The sequence below is a fragment of the Salvelinus namaycush genome, chromosome 3, assembly GCF_016432855.1.
Source record: "Salvelinus namaycush isolate Seneca chromosome 3, SaNama_1.0, whole genome shotgun sequence".
In the NCBI taxonomy this organism is placed as follows: domain Eukaryota; kingdom Metazoa; phylum Chordata; class Actinopteri; order Salmoniformes; family Salmonidae; genus Salvelinus; species Salvelinus namaycush.
The window spans coordinates 79,022,100-79,042,884 of NC_052309.1; the positions used below are offsets into that span (position 1 = coordinate 79,022,100).

The 20,785-nt window shown below is 46.0% G+C and overlaps 1 protein-coding gene across 1 annotated transcript in view; it reads right to left on the reverse strand.

The window, feature by feature from the left end:
• LOC120044052 (potassium channel subfamily T member 2) overlaps window positions 1-20,785 on the reverse strand; it is a 92,041-nt gene that overhangs the window by 28,279 nt on the left and 42,977 nt on the right. Inside the window, exons 10-14 of the mRNA XM_038988642.1 lie at window positions 19,960-20,140; window positions 3,947-4,111; window positions 3,182-3,318; window positions 2,388-2,451; window positions 1,954-2,062 (exon numbers count right to left, since the gene is read on the reverse strand). Coding sequence (XP_038844570.1) covers window positions 1,954-2,062; window positions 2,388-2,451; window positions 3,182-3,318; window positions 3,947-4,111; window positions 19,960-20,140 — 656 coding nt within the window. The remainder of the gene's footprint in view (window positions 1-1,953; window positions 2,063-2,387; window positions 2,452-3,181; window positions 3,319-3,946; window positions 4,112-19,959; window positions 20,141-20,785) is intronic.

Genomic DNA, 20,785 nt, shown 5'->3' on the forward strand with positions numbered 1-20,785 from the left:
TCAAAGCACTTCATGATGACGGAAGTGAGTGCTACGGGGCGGTAGTCGTTTAGCTCAGTTACTGGCTGTCAGTTCATAGTATGCTGGAACAGAGAAAGACACATATGGGTCTTTCTCTAAACTAGGGTACCAGTGAGGATTTCCTACACTTGACAACTTGTTACAGCTGTTGATAAATCATTGATAATAATCTGTCAATTTTTTTCAAGTCATTACATTAAGATATAAGGGGGATCCCAGCTATACTCAATAAAATTCACCAGTTGATTTAAAACTTATGTTTAACCCTTTATCATGGTTGGTGTCTTGACGGATTTGTCCGAAATCGTGTGACATAAAACATTACTTTTCTGTCCTTGCATTTATGGAAGTGTAAGATATCGTTATATTATATATTAAGCATTAATCAGTTAAACATTGAACTTGAACCCTGTAAGAATCCTGGATCTGGCTGTCGGACAGTTATTGTATAGAGATCTCAGAAATGCAGTGTAACTACATAACATTTTGTGTCTCCTTATGTCAGGGGGTGAACACAGTTTTCATGGGCACACAAATCCCAAATGATGTGATTGCTAACCGAAAGAGTATTACCTTGATACTGTCGTTAACGTGGTTCTTCAATAATTATGAATAACACTTGTTGGATGCACATTTGGTGTCCAGCTGATTAGTTATGCTGCTTTATTTTCACACATCATCATCTGATCCAGGAAGGAATTTTCTGAATGAGAGTCAAGTGATGAACAGCTGTTGTGATCGTGCATGCGATGCAGCAACAGCCCAAGTGCTGGAGAAAATGTGTTTTGGTGTCTCATTCCTTATGCCGGTGAAGGCAGTTGTTCCTGGATTCATGTTGGATCTAATATCCCTAGTGAATTGATGTTGATCATCTGTTGTTGTCTGCCTGATTCACAGCAGGGTCTCCTTAGATTTAACAGAGAAAACATCAAGGTAATGAGTTCATGTTTTCTGATGGTTTTTGAAAATCTGACATTTCCTCAGTTCTGTGCTTGAAAAGTCCTTGTAATTATTGTAGACAATTTCTAAGTTCTCTTGCTCCCTCATAATTCATTATCTGTGATTTCATTTTTGATCAGTTTTTGTGAGAGATGTGGTCACTTTCGTTTGTTTCCCGCCACTTCAATTGAAGGGTGTTGCATTGCACTACTCTGTTGCTGTAAAACCATGTGTGGTTATTATGATGACGACAACATCTAATGTTCTCTTCAACTTGACCATACATACAAATCCTTCCAGTAAAAAAGGAACCTGGTTATTGGTTACTTTGTCAGTATATAAAAAGCGGTGGTGAGATTGTAATGCTACCGCTATTCATGGATGTATTGTGTGTGCATGCATCCAATTTATTTAGTCAGGCAATGTCCACATTATTCTCACATATTTTATAATGTAATAATAATTTGAATATCAATGCATTTGCAAGGCCTAAAAAATGCATTATTTTTAGTGGTAATGGTCTACTTTATTGACACTTTTTGCTAGCTTTTTGAGGGGAGGGAGGGTTCTATAGTAGGCCCTATAAGTACAATTATATAACATATACAATTGTATAACATTGAGGTCCATGAAAATTACAATTAAGTACTTGAAAAAGTCCCTGAAAGTCCTTGAATTTGACTTGCCAATGTGTGTATGAACCCTGCTTAAAGGAGGTATAGTCCTAGGTCTATGTTGTTGTGTAGGTGGAGTTATGGGCCAAGTTGCATATATTACCTTTTATTCCTCTAAGTACAAATGTGAAACTACATTATTATTGTTTTTAAACCATTTGAAAATATTTATCCCAATGTCACACATTGGCCCCATTTATGTATAAAAAGACCCATAGGCACACAATTGCACACACATAGGCGTACGGACGCACACATGCGCATACTATGCATGCACACGCTCAGCCATCCCAACGAATCCCACACTCAATGCTCTGACCTGCAAACTTGACGTGGAACTTGTTCTCAGGTTTGAGGATCTGGACATACAGGGGGCAGTTTGGGGCAAAGTCTTTCACCGCCCAGGCTCTTAGAATGGTCTGGTGATCCTGGTAGAGAAAAAGAGAGAGTGAGGGAGAAAGTGAGAGAAAGAAAGAGAGAGCGAGAGAGAGAAAGAGAGGGAGGAAGGGAGGATGGGATAGAGTAGCAAGAAAGAGACTCAAATCATTAGCAGCACCAGTAGCTCCACCACAGTCACAGATTGTATCTCCTCTATATATAATCCCCCTGATAAGCCTCTTCAACTAGGGCACGGAGCTTTCAACAGAACTAACCGCCTATAGCCACACCAGAAAGTGAAATTCCCTCAAATTCCCGTAAAGAAGGAGGGTGGCGTGGAGATTAAAAGTATTAAAAGGAGATTGAGGAACGTACAGCAGCGAAGCGGTCCACCTCGAATCGGTTACTGAGGATAAAACAGGCCTCAGCATCGTCCATCCTACAGCCAGTTAGTAGAGCAGCAGGAGGGGTCAGGCCAAGACAGGACACAGGTCAGAGAGAGGCAGGAGGAGGAGAGAGGAACAGGAGATGAAAGGATGAGAGGAGAGAGAGAGGGGGTGGATGTTGTTGTTGTCATGTTTTTGAGAGAGAACAAAGGAGGAACAGGACAATAGAACACTACATTTATCCTTCAAACACACACTACTTCACTGCGAGTTAATACCAGGGGAGCAGAAGAGACAAGGAGGAGAAAATACAATCATTTTATTTGCTGTCTTTATTTAACAGAGCCAGTGTACTGTAACTGCTATCTGCCCTGATAACTGTCAAACATAGCCTATGAGATATGCCCCTGTTGCATGTCTTGGTTTGGGGCCCCTGGAGGGGCGGCAGGTAGCCTAGTGGTTAGCGCGTTGGGCCAGTAACTGAAGGTTGCTGAATCGAATCCCCGAGCTGACAAAAATCAGTCGTTCTGCCCCCTGAGCAAGGCAGGTAACCTGTTACCCGGCCGCCAAAGACGTGGATGTTGATTATGGAAACCCCCCGCACCTCTCTGATTCAGAGGGGTTGGGTTAAATGCAGAAGACACATTTCAGTTGAATGCATTCAGTTATACAACTGACTAGGTATCCCCCTTCCTTTCACTGTAACATAGCTGTGATTTGGGGCCCCTGTAGCATGGCTGTGATTTGGGGCGCCTGAGTGGGGGCCCGATGCAGGGGACTCACTTGGCCCTCATGAGGTCTTGGTCCTTGAGAGCGGAGCCCTGCAGGTAGATGACCCTCTGAGCCCACAGGGGCACGTGGAGGACCCTCCGCACCTGGACATCCATCTCTGCTGGGCACAGGATCACCACGTAGTAGTCCTATAGACGCGCACACACACACACACACACACACACACACACACACACACACACACACACACACACACACACACACACACACACACACACACACACACACACACACACACACACACACACACACACACACACACACACACACTGGGATTAATGGGAGGGCAGAGAGGGTCTCACACAAATATTCTCTCACACACTCAGTCAATTATGAAGACACGTACACACCCTCACCCAGCTGCTCCTGAAAATAAAACATGCTGTTTGATCTATGCTAATGCTGATTGAATCCCCTGTTTTAACCTCAGCTGCTTCAGCTCCTGGAGAGGATTACAGGGATGTACACACACGCACACACACATGAATACACGCACACACACATTAGTCACATCTCATCTTCCCAATGGAAAAATGTGTAGAATTGCAGGAAATTAACTCTAAAATGTAGCTTTTTTTTCTCTGCTGTCAAGAGGGGAGGGTAGCTAAAGGGGGGACCAACATTTTGCTTACGGCCCCCATAAGGCTAGGGTCGGCTCTGACTGCATGACTGCATGTGTGGATATAGATGTGGGTACGCAGACCACCCCCATCAAAGTTGCCCATCCCTGCCCTAGTTAATGTTTTTTGGAGAGACCTGCAGTCTGGGGTGAGCGAAGAACTCGTTGAGGAAGTCCATGAGGAGGTCTATCTTGAGGCAGCTGACACACAGCACCACATGCTTCTCCGTCTGGGCCCGGTATCGGCTATAGTTCCCCCCAGACTTCTGGCGCTCCATCCACAGGAAGGCCAGCTGCTCAAACTACAGATGGGAAGAATTATATTAGTGCAATTAGTGATGGACAGACAGTAGATGGGTTGAGGTAGTGATAGGGACAGACAGTAGGTGGTTTGAGGCAGTGATAGATAGATAGTAGGTGGGTTGAGGTAGTGATAGTGAAAGACAGTAGGTGGGTTGAGGTAGTGATAGTGAAAGACAGTAGGTGGGTTGAGGTAGTGATACTGAAAGAGAGTAGGTGGGTTGAGGCAGTGATAGATAGACAGTAGGTGTGTTGAGGTAGTGATAGTGAAAGACAGTAGGTGGGTTGAGGTAGTGATACTGAAAGAGAGTAGGTGGGTTGAGGCAGTGATAGATAGACAGTAGGTGGTTTGAGGTAGTGATAGTGAAAGACAGTAGGTGGGTTGAGGCAGTGATAGATAGACAGTAGGTGGGTTGAGGTAATGATAGATAGATAGTAGGTGTGTTGAGGTAGTGATAGTGAAAGACAGTAGGTGGGTTGAGGTAGTGATAGATAGATAGTAGGTGGGTTGAGGTAGTGATAGTGAAAGACAGTAGGTGGGTTGAGGTAGTGATACTGAAAGAGAGTAGGTGGGTTGAGGCAGTGATAGATAGACAGTAGGTGGTTTGAGGTAGTGATAGTGAAAGACAGTAGGTGGGTTGAGGCAGTGATAGATAGACAGTAGGTGGGTTGAGGTAATGATAGATAGATAGTAGGTGTGTTGAGGTAGTGATAGTGAAAGACAGTAGGTGGGTTGAGGCAGTGATAGATAGACAGTAGGTGGTTTGAAGCAGTGATAGTGAAAGACAGTAGGTGGGTTGAGGCAGTGATAGATAGACAGTAGGTGGGTTGAGGCAGTGATAGATAGACAGTAGGTGGTTTGAGGTAGTGATAGTGAAAGACAGTAGGTGGGTTGAGGCAGTGATAGATAGACAGTAGGTGGGTTGAGGCAGTGATAGATAGACAGTAGGTGGGTTGAGGCAGTGATAGATAGATAGTAGGTGGGATGAGGCAGTGATAGTGACAAACAGTAGGTGGTTTGAGGTAGTGATAGTGAAAGACAGTAGGTGGGTTGAGGTAGTGATAGTGAAAGACAGTAGGTGGTTTGAGGTAGTGATAGTGAAAGACAGTAGGTGGGTTGAGGCAGTGATAGATAGACAGTAGGTGGGTTGAGGCAGTGATAGATAGACAGTAGGTGGGTTGAGGCAGTGATAGTGACAAACAGTAGGTGGGTTGAGGTAGTGATAGTGAAAGACAGTAGGTGGGTTGAGGCAGTGATAGATAGACAGTAGGTGGGTTGAGGCAGTGATAGTGACAAACAGTAGGTGGGTTGAGGTAGTGATAGTGAAAGACAGTAGGTGGGTTGAGGCAGTGATAGATAGACAGTAGGTGGTTTGAGGTGGTGATAGTGACAGACAGTAGGTGGGTTGAGGCAGTGATAGTGACAGACAGTAGGTGGTTTGAGGCAGTGATAGATAGACAGTAGGTGGTTTGAGGCAGTGATAGTGACAGACAGTAGGTGGGTTGAGGTAGTGATAGTGAAAGACAGTAGGTGGGTTGAGGCAGTGATAGATAGACAGTAGGTGGTTTGAGGCAGTGATACTGAAAGACAGTAGGTGGTTTGAGGCAGTGATAGACAGACAGTAGGTGGGTTGAGGCAGTGATAGTGAAAGACAGTAGGTGGGTTGAGGCAGTGATAGTGACAGACAGTAGGTGGGTTGAGGCAGTGATAGATAGACAGTAGGTTGTTTGAGGTAGTGATAGACAGTAGGTGGTTTGAGGCAGTGATAGATAGACAGTAGGTGGTTTGAGGCAGTGATACTGAAAGACAGTAGGTGGTTTGAGGCAGTGATAGACAGACAGTAGGTGGGTTGAGGTAGTGATAGATAGACAGTAGGTGGGTTGAGGTAGTGATAGACAGACAGTAGGTGGGTTGAGGTAGTGATAGACAGACAGTAGGTGGGTTGAGGCAGTGATAGATAGACAGTAGGTGGGTTGAGGTAATGATAGATAGATAGTAGGTGTGTTGAGGTAGTGATAGTGACAGACAGTAGGTGGGTTGAGGTAGTGATACTGAAAGAGAGTAGGTGGGTTGAGGCAGTGATAGATAGACAGTAGGTGGGTTGAGGTGGTGATAGTGAAAGACAGTAGGTGGTTTGAGGTAGTGATACTGAAAGAGAGTAGGTGGGTTGAGGCAGTGATAGATAGACAGTAGGTGGTTTGAGGCAGTGATACTGAAAGACAGTAGGTGGGTTGAGGCAGTAATAGATAGACAGTAGGTGGGTTGAGGCATTGATAGTGACAGACAGTAGGTGGGTTGAGGCAGTGATAGATAGACAGTAGGTTGTTTGAGGTAGTGATAGACAGTAGGTGGGTTGAGGTAGTGATAGACAGACAGTAGGTGGTTTGAGGCAGTGATAGTGACAGACAGTAGGTGGATTGAGGTAGTGATATATAGACAGTAGGTGGGTTGAGGTAGTGATAGACAGACAGTAGGTGGGTTGAGGTAGTGATAGATAGACAGTAGGTGGGTTGAGGTAGTGATAGACAGACAGTAGGTGGGTTGAGGTAGTGATAGATAGACAGTATGTGGGTTGAGGTAGTGATAGACAGTAAGTGGTTTGAGGTAGTGATAGGGACAGACAGTAGGTGGTTTGAGGCAGTGATAGATAGATAGTAGGTGGGTTGAGGTAGTGATAGTGAAAGACAGTAGGTGGGTTGAGGTAGTGATAGTGAAAGACAGTAGGTGGTTTGAGGCAGTGATAGATAGATAGTAGGTGGGTTGAGGTAGTGATAGTGAAAGACAGTAGGTGGTTTGAGGCAGTGATAGATAGACAGTAGGTTGTTTGAGGTAGTGACAGACAGTAGGTGGTTTGAGGCAGTGATAGTGACAGACAGTAGGTGGGTTGAGGTAGTGATAGTGAAAGACAGTAGGTGGGTTGAGGTAGTGATAGTGAAAGACAGTAGGTGGGTTGAGGCAGTGATAGATAGACAGTAGGTGGGTTGAGGTAATGATAGATAGATAGTAGGTGTGTTGAGGTAGTGATAGTGAAAGACAGTAGGTGGGTTGAGGTAGTGATAGATAGATAGTAGGTGGGTTGAGGTAGTGATAGTGAAAGACAGTAGGTGGGTTGAGGTAGTGATACTGAAAGAGAGTAGGTGGGTTGAGGCAGTGATAGATAGACAGTAGGTGGTTTGAGGTAGTGATAGTGAAAGACAGTAGGTGGGTTGAGGCAGTGATAGATAGACAGTAGGTGGGTTGAGGTAATGATAGATAGATAGTAGGTGTGTTGAGGTAGTGATAGTGAAAGACAGTAGGTGGGTTGAGGCAGTGATAGATAGACAGTAGGTGGTTTGAAGCAGTGATGGTGAAAGACAGTAGGTGGGTTGAGGCAGTGATAGATAGACAGTAGGTGGGTTGAGGCAGTGATAGATAGACAGTAGGTGGGTTGAGGCAGTGATAGATAGATAGTAGGTGGGATGAGGCAGTGATAGTGACAAACAGTAGGTGGGTTGAGGTAGTGATAGTGAAAGACAGTAGGTGGGTTGAGTGATAGTGAAAGACAGTAGGTGGGTTGAGGCAGTGATAGATAGACAGTAGGTGGTTTGAGGCAGTGATAGATAGACAGTAGGTGGGTTGAGGCAGTGATAGATAGATAGTAGGTGGGTTGAGGCAGTGATAGTGACAAACAGTAGGTGGGTTGAGGTAGTGATAGGGACAGACAGTAGGTGGTTTGAGGCAGTGATAGATAGATAGTAGGTGGGTTGAGGTAGTGATAGTGAAAGACAGTAGGTGGGTTGAGGTAGTGATAGTGAAAGACAGTAGGTGGGTTGAGGTAGTGATACTGAAAGAGAGTAGGTGGGTTGAGGCAGTGATAGATAGACAGTAGGTGTGTTGAGGTAGTGATAGTGAAAGACAGTAGGTGGGTTGAGGTAGTGATACTGAAAGAGAGTAGGTGGGTTGAGGCAGTGATAGATAGACAGTAGGTGGTTTGAGGTAGTGATAGTGAAAGACAGTAGGTGGGTTGAGGCAGTGATAGATAGACAGTAGGTGGGTTGAGGTAATGATAGATAGATAGTAGGTGTGTTGAGGTAGTGATAGTGAAAGACAGTAGGTGGGTTGCGGTAGTGATAGATAGATAGTAGGTGGGTTGAGGTAGTGATAGTGAAAGACAGTAGGTGGGTTGAGGTAGTGATACTGAAAGAGAGTAGGTGGGTTGAGGCAGTGATAGATAGACAGTAGGTGGTTTGAGGTAGTGATAGTGAAAGACAGTAGGTGGGTTGAGGCAGTGATAGATAGACAGTAGGTGGGTTGAGGTAATGATAGATAGATAGTAGGTGTGTTGAGGTAGTGATAGTGAAAGACAGTAGGTGGGTTGAGGCAGTGATAGATAGACAGTAGGTGGTTTGAAGCAGTGATAGTGAAAGACAGTAGGTGGGTTGAGGCAGTGATAGATAGACAGTAGGTGGGTTGAGGCAGTGATAGATAGACAGTAGGTGGTTTGAGGTAGTGATAGTGAAAGACAGTAGGTGGGTTGAGGCAGTGATAGATAGACAGTAGGTGGGTTGAGGCAGTGATAGATAGACAGTAGGTGGGTTGAGGCAGTGATAGATAGATAGTAGGTGGGATGAGGCAGTGATAGTGACAAACAGTAGGTGGGTTGAGGTAGTGATAGTGAAAGACAGTAGGTGGGTTGAGGTAGTGATAGTGAAAGACAGTAGGTGGTTTGAGGTAGTGATAGTGAAAGACAGTAGGTGGGTTGAGGCAGTGATAGATAGACAGTAGGTGGGTTGAGGCAGTGATAGATAGACAGTAGGTGGGTTGAGGCAGTGATAGTGACAAACAGTAGGTGGGTTGAGGTAGTGATAGTGAAAGACAGTAGGTGGGTTGAGGCAGTGATAGATAGACAGTAGGTGGGTTGAGGCAGTGATAGTGACAAACAGTAGGTGGGTTGAGGTAGTGATAGTGAAAGACAGTAGGTGGGTTGAGGCAGTGATAGATAGACAGTAGGTGGTTTGAGGTGGTGATAGTGACAGACAGTAGGTGGGTTGAGGCAGTGATAGTGACAGACAGTAGGTGGTTTGAGGCAGTGATAGATAGACAGTAGGTGGTTTGAGGCAGTGATAGTGACAGACAGTAGGTGGGTTGAGGTAGTGATAGTGAAAGACAGTAGGTGGGTTGAGGCAGTGATAGATAGACAGTAGGTGGTTTGAGGCAGTGATACTGAAAGACAGTAGGTGGTTTGAGGCAGTGATAGACAGACAGTAGGTGGGTTGAGGCAGTGATAGTGAAAGACAGTAGGTGGGTTGAGGCAGTGATAGTGACAGACAGTAGGTGGGTTGAGGCAGTGATAGATAGACAGTAGGTTGTTTGAGGTAGTGATAGACAGTAGGTGGTTTGAGGCAGTGATAGATAGACAGTAGGTGGTTTGAGGCAGTGATACTGAAAGACAGTAGGTGGTTTGAGGCAGTGATAGACAGACAGTAGGTGGGTTGAGGTAGTGATAGATAGACAGTAGGTGGGTTGAGGTAGTGATAGACAGACAGTAGGTGGGTTGAGGTAGTGATAGACAGACAGTAGGTGGGTTGAGGCAGTGATAGATAGACAGTAGGTGGGTTGAGGTAATGATAGATAGATAGTAGGTGTGTTGAGGTAGTGATAGTGACAGACAGTAGGTGGGTTGAGGTAGTGATACTGAAAGAGAGTAGGTGGGTTGAGGCAGTGATAGATAGACAGTAGGTGGGTTGAGGTGGTGATAGTGAAAGACAGTAGGTGGTTTGAGGTAGTGATACTGAAAGAGAGTAGGTGGGTTGAGGCAGTGATAGATAGACAGTAGGTGGTTTGAGGCAGTGATACTGAAAGACAGTAGGTGGGTTGAGGCAGTGATAGATAGACATTAGGTGGGTTGAGGCAGTGATAGTGAAAGACAGTAGGTGGGTTGAGGCATTGATAGTGACAGACAGTAGGTGGGTTGAGGCAGTGATAGATAGACAGTAGGTTGTTTGAGGTAGTGATAGACAGTAGGTGGGTTGAGGTAGTGATAGACAGACAGTAGGTGGTTTGAGGCAGTGATAGTGACAGACAGTAGGTGGATTGAGGTAGTGATATATAGACAGTAGGTGGGTTGAGGTAGTGATAGACAGACGGTAGGTGGGTTGAGGTAGTGATAGATAGACAGTAGGTGGGTTGAGGTAGTGATAGACAGACAGTAGGTGGGTTGAGGTAGTGATAGATAGACAGTATGTGGGTTGAGGTAGTGATAGACAGTAAGTGGTTTGAGGTAGTGATAGGGACAGACAGTAGGTGGTTTGAGGCAGTGATAGATAGATAGTAGGTGGGTTGAGGTAGTGATAGTGAAAGACAGTAGGTGGGTTGAGGTAGTGATAGTGAAAGACAGTAGGTGGTTTGAGGCAGTGATAGATAGATAGTAGGTGGGTTGAGGTAGTGATAGTGAAAGACAGTAGGTGGTTTGAGGCAGTGATAGATAGACAGTAGGTTGTTTGAGGTAGTGACAGACAGTAGGTGGTTTGAGGCAGTGATAGTGACAGACAGTAGGTGGGTTGAGGTAGTGATAGTGAAAGACAGTAGGTGGGTTGAGGTAGTGATAGTGAAAGACAGTAGGTGGGTTGAGGCAGTGATAGATAGACAGTAGGTGGGTTGAGGTAATGATAGATAGATAGTAGGTGTGTTGAGGTAGTGATAGTGAAAGACAGTAGGTGGGTTGAGGTAGTGATAGATAGATAGTAGGTGGGTTGAGGTAGTGATAGTGAAAGACAGTAGGTGGGTTGAGGTAGTGATACTGAAAGAGAGTAGGTGGGTTGAGGCAGTGATAGATAGACAGTAGGTGGTTTGAGGTAGTGATAGTGAAAGACAGTAGGTGGGTTGAGGCAGTGATAGATAGACAGTAGGTGGGTTGAGGTAATGATAGATAGATAGTAGGTGTGTTGAGGTAGTGATAGTGAAAGACAGTAGGTGGGTTGAGGCAGTGATAGATAGACAGTAGGTGGTTTGAAGCAGTGATGGTGAAAGACAGTAGGTGGGTTGAGGCAGTGATAGATAGACAGTAGGTGGGTTGAGGCAGTGATAGATAGACAGTAGGTGGGTTGAGGCAGTGATAGATAGATAGTAGGTGGGATGAGGCAGTGATAGTGACAAACAGTAGGTGGGTTGAGGTAGTGATAGTGAAAGACAGTAGGTGGGTTGAGTGATAGTGAAAGACAGTAGGTGGGTTGAGGCAGTGATAGATAGACAGTAGGTGGTTTGAGGCAGTGATAGATAGACAGTAGGTGGGTTGAGGCAGTGATAGATAGATAGTAGGTGGGTTGAGGCAGTGATAGTGACAAACAGTAGGTGGGTTGAGGTAGTGATAGTGAAAGACAGTAGGTGGGTTGAGGTAGTGATAGTGAAAGACAGTAGGTGGGTTGAGTGATAGTGAAAGACAGTAGGTGGGTTGAGGCAGTGATAGATAGACAGTAGGTGGGTTGAGGCAGTGATAGTGACAAACAGTAGGTGGGTTGAGGCAGTGATAGATAGACAGTAGGTGGGTTGAGGCAGTGATAGATAGACAGTAGGTGGGTTGAGGCAGTGATAGTGACAAACAGTAGGTGTGTTGAGGTAGTGATAGTGAAAGACAGTAGGTGGGTTGAGGCAGTGATAGATAGACAGTAGGTGGGTTGAGGCAGTGATAGTGACAAACAGTAGGTGGGTTGAGGTAGTGATAGTGAAAGACAGTAGGTGGGTTGAGGCAGTGATAGATAGACAGTAGGTGGGTTGAGGCAGTGATAGTGACAAACAGTAGGTGGGTTGAGGTAGTGATAGTGAAAGACAGTAGGTGGGTTGAGGCAGTGATAGATAGACAGTAGGTGGGTTGAGGTGGTGATAGTGACAGACAGTAGGTGGGTTGAGGCAGTGATAGTGACAGACAGTAGGTGGTTTGAGGCAGTGATAGATAGACAGTAGGTGGTTTGAGGCAGTGATAGTGACAGACAGTAGGTGGGTTGAGGTAGTGATAGTGAAAGACAGTAGGTGGGTTGAGGCAGTGATAGATAGACAGTAGGTGGTTTGAGGCAGTGATACTGAAAGACAGTAGGTGGTTTGAGGCAGTGATAGACAGACAGTAGGTGGGTTGAGGCAGTGATAGTGAAAGACAGTAGGTGGGTTGAGGCAGTGATAGTGACAGACAGTAGGTGGGTTGAGGCAGTGATAGATAGACAGTAGGTTGTTTGAGGTAGTGATAGACAGTAGGTGGTTTGAGGCAGTGATAGATAGACAGTAGGTGGTTTGAGGCAGTGATACTGAAAGACAGTAGGTGGTTTGAGGCAGTGATAGACAGACAGTAGGTGGGTTGAGGTAGTGATAGATAGACAGTAGGTGGGTTGAGGTAGTGATAGACAGACAGTAGGTGGGTTGAGGTAGTGATAGACAGACAGTAGGTGGGTTGAGGCAGTGATAGATAGACAGTAGGTGGGTTGAGGTAATGATAGATAGATAGTAGGTGTGTTGAGGTAGTGATAGTGACAGACAGTAGGTGGGTTGAGGTAGTGATACTGAAAGAGAGTAGGTGGGTTGAGGCAGTGATAGATAGACAGTAGGTGGGCTGAGGTGGTGATAGTGAAAGACAGTAGGTGGTTTGAGGTAGTGATACTGAAAGAGAGTAGGTGGGTTGAGGCAGTGATAGATAGACAGTAGGTGGTTTGAGGCAGTGATACTGAAAGACAGTAGGTGGGTTGAGGCAGTGATAGATAGACATTAGGTGGGTTGAGGCAGTGATAGTGAAAGACAGTAGGTGGGTTGAGGCATTGATAGTGACAGACAGTAGGTGGGTTGAGGCAGTGATAGATAGACAGTAGGTTGTTTGAGGTAGTGATAGACAGTAGGTGGGTTGAGGTAGTGATAGACAGACAGTAGGTGGTTTGAGGCAGTGATAGTGACAGACAGTAGGTGGATTGAGGTAGTGATATATAGACAGTAGGTGGGTTGAGGTAGTGATAGACAGACAGTAGGTGGGTTGAGGTAGTGATAGATAGACAGTAGGTGGGTTGAGGTAGTGATAGACAGACAGTAGGTGGGTTGAGGTAGTGATAGAGAGACAGTATGTGGGTTGAGGTAGTGATAGACAGTAAGTGGTTTGAGGTAGTGATAGGGACAGACAGTAGGTGGTTTGAGGCAGTGATAGATAGATAGTAGGTGGGTTGAGGTAGTGATAGTGAAAGACAGTAGGTGGGTTGAGGTAGTGATAGTGAAAGACAGTAGGTGGTTTGAGGCAGTGATAGATAGATAGTAGGTGGGTTGAGGTAGTGATAGTGAAAGACAGTAGGTGGTTTGAGGCAGTGATAGATAGACAGTAGGTTGTTTGAGGTAGTGACAGACAGTAGGTGGTTTGAGGCAGTGATAGTGACAGACAGTAGGTGGGTTGAGGTAGTGATAGTGAAAGACAGTAGGTGGGTTGAGGTAGTGATAGTGAAAGACAGTAGGTGGGTTGAGGCAGTGATAGATAGACAGTAGGTGGGTTGAGGTAATGATAGATAGATAGTAGGTGTGTTGAGGTAGTGATAGTGAAAGACAGTAGGTGGGTTGAGGTAGTGATAGATAGATAGTAGGTGGGTTGAGGTAGTGATAGTGAAAGACAGTAGGTGGGTTGAGGTAGTGATACTGAAAGAGAGTAGGTGGGTTGAGGCAGTGATAGATAGACAGTAGGTGGTTTGAGGTAGTGATAGTGAAAGACAGTAGGTGGGTTGAGGCAGTGATAGATAGACAGTAGGTGGGTTGAGGTAATGATAGATAGATAGTAGGTGTGTTGAGGTAGTGATAGTGAAAGACAGTAGGTGGGTTGAGGCAGTGATAGATAGACAGTAGGTGGTTTGAAGCAGTGATGGTGAAAGACAGTAGGTGGGTTGAGGTAGTGATAGTGAAAGACAGTAGGTGGGTTGAGGCAGTGATAGATAGACAGTAGGTGGGTTGAGGCAGTGATAGATAGACAGTAGGGGGTTTGAGGTAGTGATAGTGAAAGACAGTAGGTGGGTTGAGGCAGTGATAGATAGACAGTAGGTGGGTTGAGGCAGTGATAGATAGACAGTAGGTGGGTTGAGGCAGTGATAGATAGATAGTAGGTGGGATGAGGCAGTGATAGTGACAAACAGTAGGTGGGTTGAGGTAGTGATAGTGAAAGACAGTAGGTGGGTTGAGTGATAGTGAAAGACAGTAGGTGGGTTGAGGCAGTGATAGATAGACAGTAGGTGGTTTGAGGCAGTGATAGATAGACAGTAGGTGGGTTGAGGCAGTGATAGATAGATAGTAGGTGGGTTGAGGCAGTGATAGTGACAAACAGTAGGTGGGTTGAGGTAGTGATAGTGAAAGACAGTAGGTGGGTTGAGGTAGTGATAGTGAAAGACAGTAGGTGGGTTGAGTGATAGTGAAAGACAGTAGGTGGGTTGAGGCAGTGATAGATAGACAGTAGGTGGGTTGAGGCAGTGATAGTGACAAACAGTAGGTGGGTTGAGGCAGTGATAGATAGACAGTAGGTGGGTTGAGGCAGTGATAGATAGACAGTAGGTGGGTTGAGGCAGTGATAGTGACAAACAGTAGGTGTGTTGAGGTAGTGATAGTGAAAGACAGTAGGTGGGTTGAGGCAGTGATAGATAGACAGTAGGTGGGTTGAGGCAGTGATAGTGACAAACAGTAGGTGGGTTGAGGTAGTGATAGTGAAAGACAGTAGGTGGGTTGAGGCAGTGATAGATAGACAGTAGGTGGGTTGAGGCAGTGATAGTGACAAACAGTAGGTGGGTTGAGGTAGTGATAGTGAAAGACAGTAGGTGGGTTGAGGCAGTGATAGATAGACAGTAGGTGGGTTGAGGTGGTGATAGTGACAGACAGTAGGTGGGTTGAGGCAGTGATAGTGACAGACAGTAGGTGGTTTGAGGCAGTGATAGATAGACAGTAGGTGGTTTGAGGCAGTGATAGTGACAGACAGTAGGTGGGTTGAGGTAGTGATAGTGAAAGACAGTAGGTGGGTTGAGGCAGTGATAGATAGACAGTAGGTGGTTTGAGGCAGTGATACTGAAAGACAGTAGGTGGTTTGAGGCAGTGATAGACAGACAGTAGGTGGGTTGAGGCAGTGATAGTGAAAGACAGTAGGTGGGTTGAGGCAGTGATAGTGACAGACAGTAGGTGGGTTGAGGCAGTGATAGATAGACAGTAGGTTGTTTGAGGTAGTGATAGACAGTAGGTGGTTTGAGGCAGTGATAGATAGACAGTAGGTGGTTTGAGGCAGTGATACTGAAAGACAGTAGGTGGTTTGAGGCAGTGATAGACAGACAGTAGGTGGGTTGAGGTAGTGATAGATAGACAGTAGGTGGGTTGAGGTAGTGATAGACAGACAGTAGGTGGGTTGAGGTAGTGATAGACAGACAGTAGGTGGGTTGAGGCAGTGATAGATAGACAGTAGGTGGGTTGAGGTAATGATAGATAGGGACAGTAGGGGGTGTTTCCCGGTAGTGATAGACAGTAAGTGGTTTGAGGTAGTGATAGATAGACAGTAGGTGGGTTGAGGTAGTGATAGATAGACAGTAGGTGGGTTGAGGTAGTGATAGACAGACAGTAGGTGGGTTGAGGTAGTGATAGATAGACAGTAGGTGGGTTGAGGTAGTGATAGATAGACAGTAGGTGGGTTGAGGTAGTGATAGACGGAAATAGGTGGGTTGAGGTAGTGATAGACAGACAGTAGGTAGGTTGAGGGTAGTGGTAGATAGACAGTAGATGGGTTGAGGTAGTGATGACAGGACAGTAGGTGGGTTGAGGTAGTGAAAGACAGTAGGTGGGTTGAGGTAGTGATAGACAGACAGTAGGTGGGTTGAGGTAGTGATAGACAGACAGTAGGGGGTTGAGGTAGTGATATGAAGACAGTAGGTGGGTTGAGGTAGTGATAGATAGACAGTAGGTGGGTTGAGGTAGTGATAGACAGACAGTAGGTGGGTTGAGGTAGTGATAGATAGACAGTAGATGGGTTGAGGTAGTGATAGACAGTAGGTGGGTTGAGGTAGTGATAGACAGACAGTAGGTGGGTTGAGGTAGTGATAGACACTAGGTGGGTTGAGGTAGTGATAGATAGACAGTAGGTGGTTGAGGTAGTGATAGAGACAGTAGGTGGGTTGAGGTATAGGATAGAAGACAGTAGGTGGGTTGAGGTAGTGATAGACAGACAGTAGGTAGGTTGAGGTAGTGATAGATAGACAGTAGATGGGTTGAGGTAGTGATAGACAGACAGTAGGTGGGTTGAGGTAGTGAAAGACAGTAGGTGGGTTGAGGTAGTGATAGACAGACAGTAGGTGGGTTGAGGTAGTGATAGACAGACAGTAGGTGGGTTTGAGGTAGTGATAGACAGACAGTAGGTGGGTTGAGGTAGTGATAGATAGACAGTAGGTGGGTTGAGGTAGTGATAGACAGACAGTAGGTGGGTTGAGGTAGTGATAGGATAGACAGTAGTGGGTTGAGGATAGGATAGACAGTAGGTGGGTTGAGGTAGTGATAGACAGTAGGTGGGTTGAGGTAGTGATAGACAGTAGGTGGGTTGAGGTAGTGATAGATAGACAGTAGGTGGGTTGAGGTAGTGATAGACGGACAGTAGGTGGGTTGAGGTAGTGATAGACGGACAGTAGGTGGGTTGAGGTAGTGATAGACAGACAGTAGGTAGGTAGTGATAATAGTGATAAACAGTTGGTCATATAAATTCCTGCCCTGCTCGCAAATCTAGGCCTATAAAAGTTCCTATTTGGTAATGTCTAATAGTATTTCTGATTATCTTAACTCACCACCACTGATGAGCTGTGGAGATTCTCAAAGTATTTTTTTCGTCACCAAAATCAACAGAGTGTTTTACATCCATTGCGAATGACAATAGTTTCTCACTGTATTTGAAAAATCTTTCCAACACTCTCCTTCTCGATAGCCCTAAGTAACCACAGCGCCTCGGTGTGAAATAGATGTTGCTGATCCATGATCTCCAGTGGAAACATCATAAAATAGGCTACCTGCACACTTCTCCCTTGCGCAAATACAGCTGGTCTGTTCGAGCTCATTGGCAGCAGGAAACAGTGAGGGCCAGTTGAAACATGTTTAAGCCAGACAGAGAGAGAAGCAGACAGACAGAGGAGAGAGATTAATGCTTTTGACTGAACCAACTGCCATGTGTAGCAAATGTGATTTATTGAGGATATTTATTTTTATCAGGATATTTTTATTTAATTATATAATTTTGTATTTGGTCGGTATTTCACATATTTTCAGACAGATCCGAGGTCTGTGTCCACCGAGCGTGATCTGACCGGGGATCCGAGGGTCAACTACAGAATTTTGGATCCGACCTGTTACCTGTCGGATCTCGGGTAGATCAGGTTAGGGTATATCCGTAAAGACCTCTAGTTGAGGTAGTGATAGACAGACAGTAGATGGGTTGAGGTAGTGATAGACAGACAGTAGATGGGTTGAGGTAGTGATAGACAGACAGTAGGTGGGTTGAGGTAGTAATAGACAGTAGGTGGTTTGAGGCAGTGATAGATAGACAGTAGGTAGGTTGAGGTAGTGATAGACAGACAGTAGATGGGTTGAGGTAGTGATAGACAGACAGTAGGTGGGTTGAGGTAGTAATAGACAGCAGGTGTGTTGAGGTAGTAATAGTGAAACACAGTAGGTGGGTTGAGGTAGTGATAGACAGACAGTAGGTGGGTTGAGGTAGTGATAGACAGACAGTAGGTGGGTTGAGGTAGTGATAGACGGACAGTAGGTGGGTTGAGGTAGTGATAGATAGACAGTAGGTGGGTTGAGGTAGTGATAGACAGACAGTAGGTGGGTTGAGGTAGTGATAGACGGACAGTAGGTGGGTTGAGGTAGTGATAGACAGACAGTAGATGGGTTGAGGTAGTGATAGACAGACAGTAGGTGGGTTGAGGTTGTGATAGACAGACAGTAGGTGGGTTGAGGTAGTAATAGACAGTAGGTGGGTTGAGGTAGTGATAGATAGACAGTAGGTGGGTTGAGGTTGTGATAGACAGACAGTAGGTGGGTTGAGGTAGTAATAGACAGTAGGTGGGTTGAGGTAGTGATAGACAGACAGTAGGTGGGTTGAGGTAGTAATAGACAGTAGGTGGGTTGAGGTAGTGATAGATAGACAGTAGGTGGTTGGAGGCAGTGATAGATAGACAGTAGGTGGGTTGAGGCAGTGATAGATAGACAGTAGGTGGGTTGAGGTAGTGATAGACAGACAGTAGGTGGGTTGAGGTAGTAATAGACAGTAGGTGGGTTGAGGTAGTGATAGATAGACAGTAGATGGGTTGAGGTAGTGATAGACAGACAGTAGGTGGGTTGAGGTAGTAATAGACAGTAGGTGGGTTGAGGTAGTGATAGATAGACAGTAGATGGGTTGAGGTAGTGATAGACAGACAGTAGGTGGGTTGAGGTTGTGATAGACAGACAGTAGGTGGGTTGAGGTAGTGATAGACAGACAGTAGGTGGGTTGAGGTAGTGATAGACAGACAGTAGGTGGGTTGAGGCAGTGATAGACAGACAGTAGGTGGGTTGAGGTAGTGATATGTAGACAGTAGGTGGGTTGAGGTGGTGATAGTGAAAGACAGTAGGTGGGTTGAGGTAGTGATAGATAGACAGTAGGTGGGTTGAGGTATTGATAGTGAAAGACAGTAGGTGGGTTGAGGTAGTGATAGACGGACAGTAGGTGGGTTGAGGTAGTGATAGACAGTAGGTGGGTTGAGGTAGTGATAGACAGTAGGTGGGTTGAGGTAGTGATAGACGGACAGTAGGTGGGTTGAGGTAGTGATAGACAGACAGTAGGTGGGTTGAGGTAGTGATAGACAGACAGTAGGTGGGTTGAGGTAGTGATAGACAGACAGTAGTTGGGTTGAGGTAGTGATAGACAGACAGTAGTTGGGTTGAGGTAGTGATAGACAGACAGTAGGTGGGTTGAGGTAGTGATAGACAGACAGTAGATGGGTTGAGGTAGTGATAGACAGACAGTAGTTGGGTTGAGGTAGTGATAGACAGACAGTAGTTGGGTTGAGGTAGTGATAGACAGACAGTAGTTGGGTTGAGGTAGTGATAGACAGACAGTAGTTGGGTTGAGGTAGTGATAGACAGACAGTAGGTAGGTAGTGATAATAGTGATAAACAGTTGGTTATATTTGAACCAGGAGGCTGACTGCATGTTAATAATGTGCTCTGTGGCATCCCCATGCATCAGACAGGCTGGGTGGCAGGGAGCGAGACTGGAGGCTCTCCTCTCCCTGTCAGCAGACATGGCTGAAACCCACACACTCAGAGGGGGTGAGGAGGTGTTGGGCAGCCAGTAAATGTCAGGGGGTATTTATGGATGAAAGACAGGGAGAGGGAGTGAGAGGGCTACATGGCTCTGTGTGCCATTTCCTGTCCTGCTCAAACATGCCTCCCAAAGCACAACAGTACAGCGGCTCAGACCACACACACGCACACACACACGCACACGCACACACACACACACACACACACACACACACACACACACACACACACACACACACACACACACACACACACACACACATAAAAGGTTCCTATTATCACAACTGAAATGACAGTAATGGGACATGGGGAGAGGAGAAGGATACTACTATGGGCAGGAAATGACAGATTCACTGAAACAGTGACACTATGCTCTTCTGTGTAATTTGAATATCTGATGTACAATATTATTGTTCAGTCGGATTCTCCCCTCAGCCCTATGTGCGGGGAATACATCAGGGAGAAATACTGGAAAATAGCACAAGCTAAATGATCCATAAACATACAATGAAAACAACAACAACAGCAGCATTGTGATTATCGCCTCACCTGTATGGGAAGCACGATGAGCGCCACACAGATCATGATGACCACTAGCAGCTGAGAAGGCCATATCTGGGGCGTGACATCACCGAAGCCCACAGTAGAGAAGGTGACCACGCAGAAGTAGAGCGAGTCAAACAGAGTCAGGTTGTTTCCTGCTCGCTCTAGGTGCTGGATCCCACATATACTGAGGAGAGGTGGAGGTGGTGGAGGAAGAGGAGGAGGAGGTGGAGGTGGAGGAGGAGGAAGAAGCGGAGGAGGAGGAGGAAGAGGTGTAGGAGGAGGTGGAGATGGAGGAGGAGGATGTGGAGGAGGAGGTGGAGGATGGAGAGGATGAGGACAGAGGTGGTGGAGGTGGAGGAGGAAGGAGAAGAGGAGGAGGAGGTGGAGGAGGAGGGGAAGAGGGAGAAGAGGGACAGTGGAAAGGAGAGTTGTTGAAGAGAGAAGAAGAGAAGGATGGAGGTGATGGAGAGGTGAAGAGAGATTGACGTAGAAGGGGAAGAGATTAAGGAGAAAGCCAATTATGATGGGGATTGAGAGGTGAGTCAGAGGGGGAGGGGAGGAACAGGAGGAGAGAGAGATGGACAGGTGGGAAGGAGGAAGTAAGCATGAGAAGACCAGAGGGAACTACTGTGTGTGTGTGTGTGTGTGTGTGTGTGTGTGTGTGTGTGTGTGTGTGTGTGTGTGTGTGTGTGTGTGTGTGTGTGTGTGTGTGTGTGTGTGTGTGTGTGTGTGTGTGTGTGTGTGTGTGTGTGTGTGTGTGTGCATGTGCGTGTGCATGTGTGTGCGTGTGTGTAGTGTGTGCGGGCATGCACATCTGTCGACAGTGTGT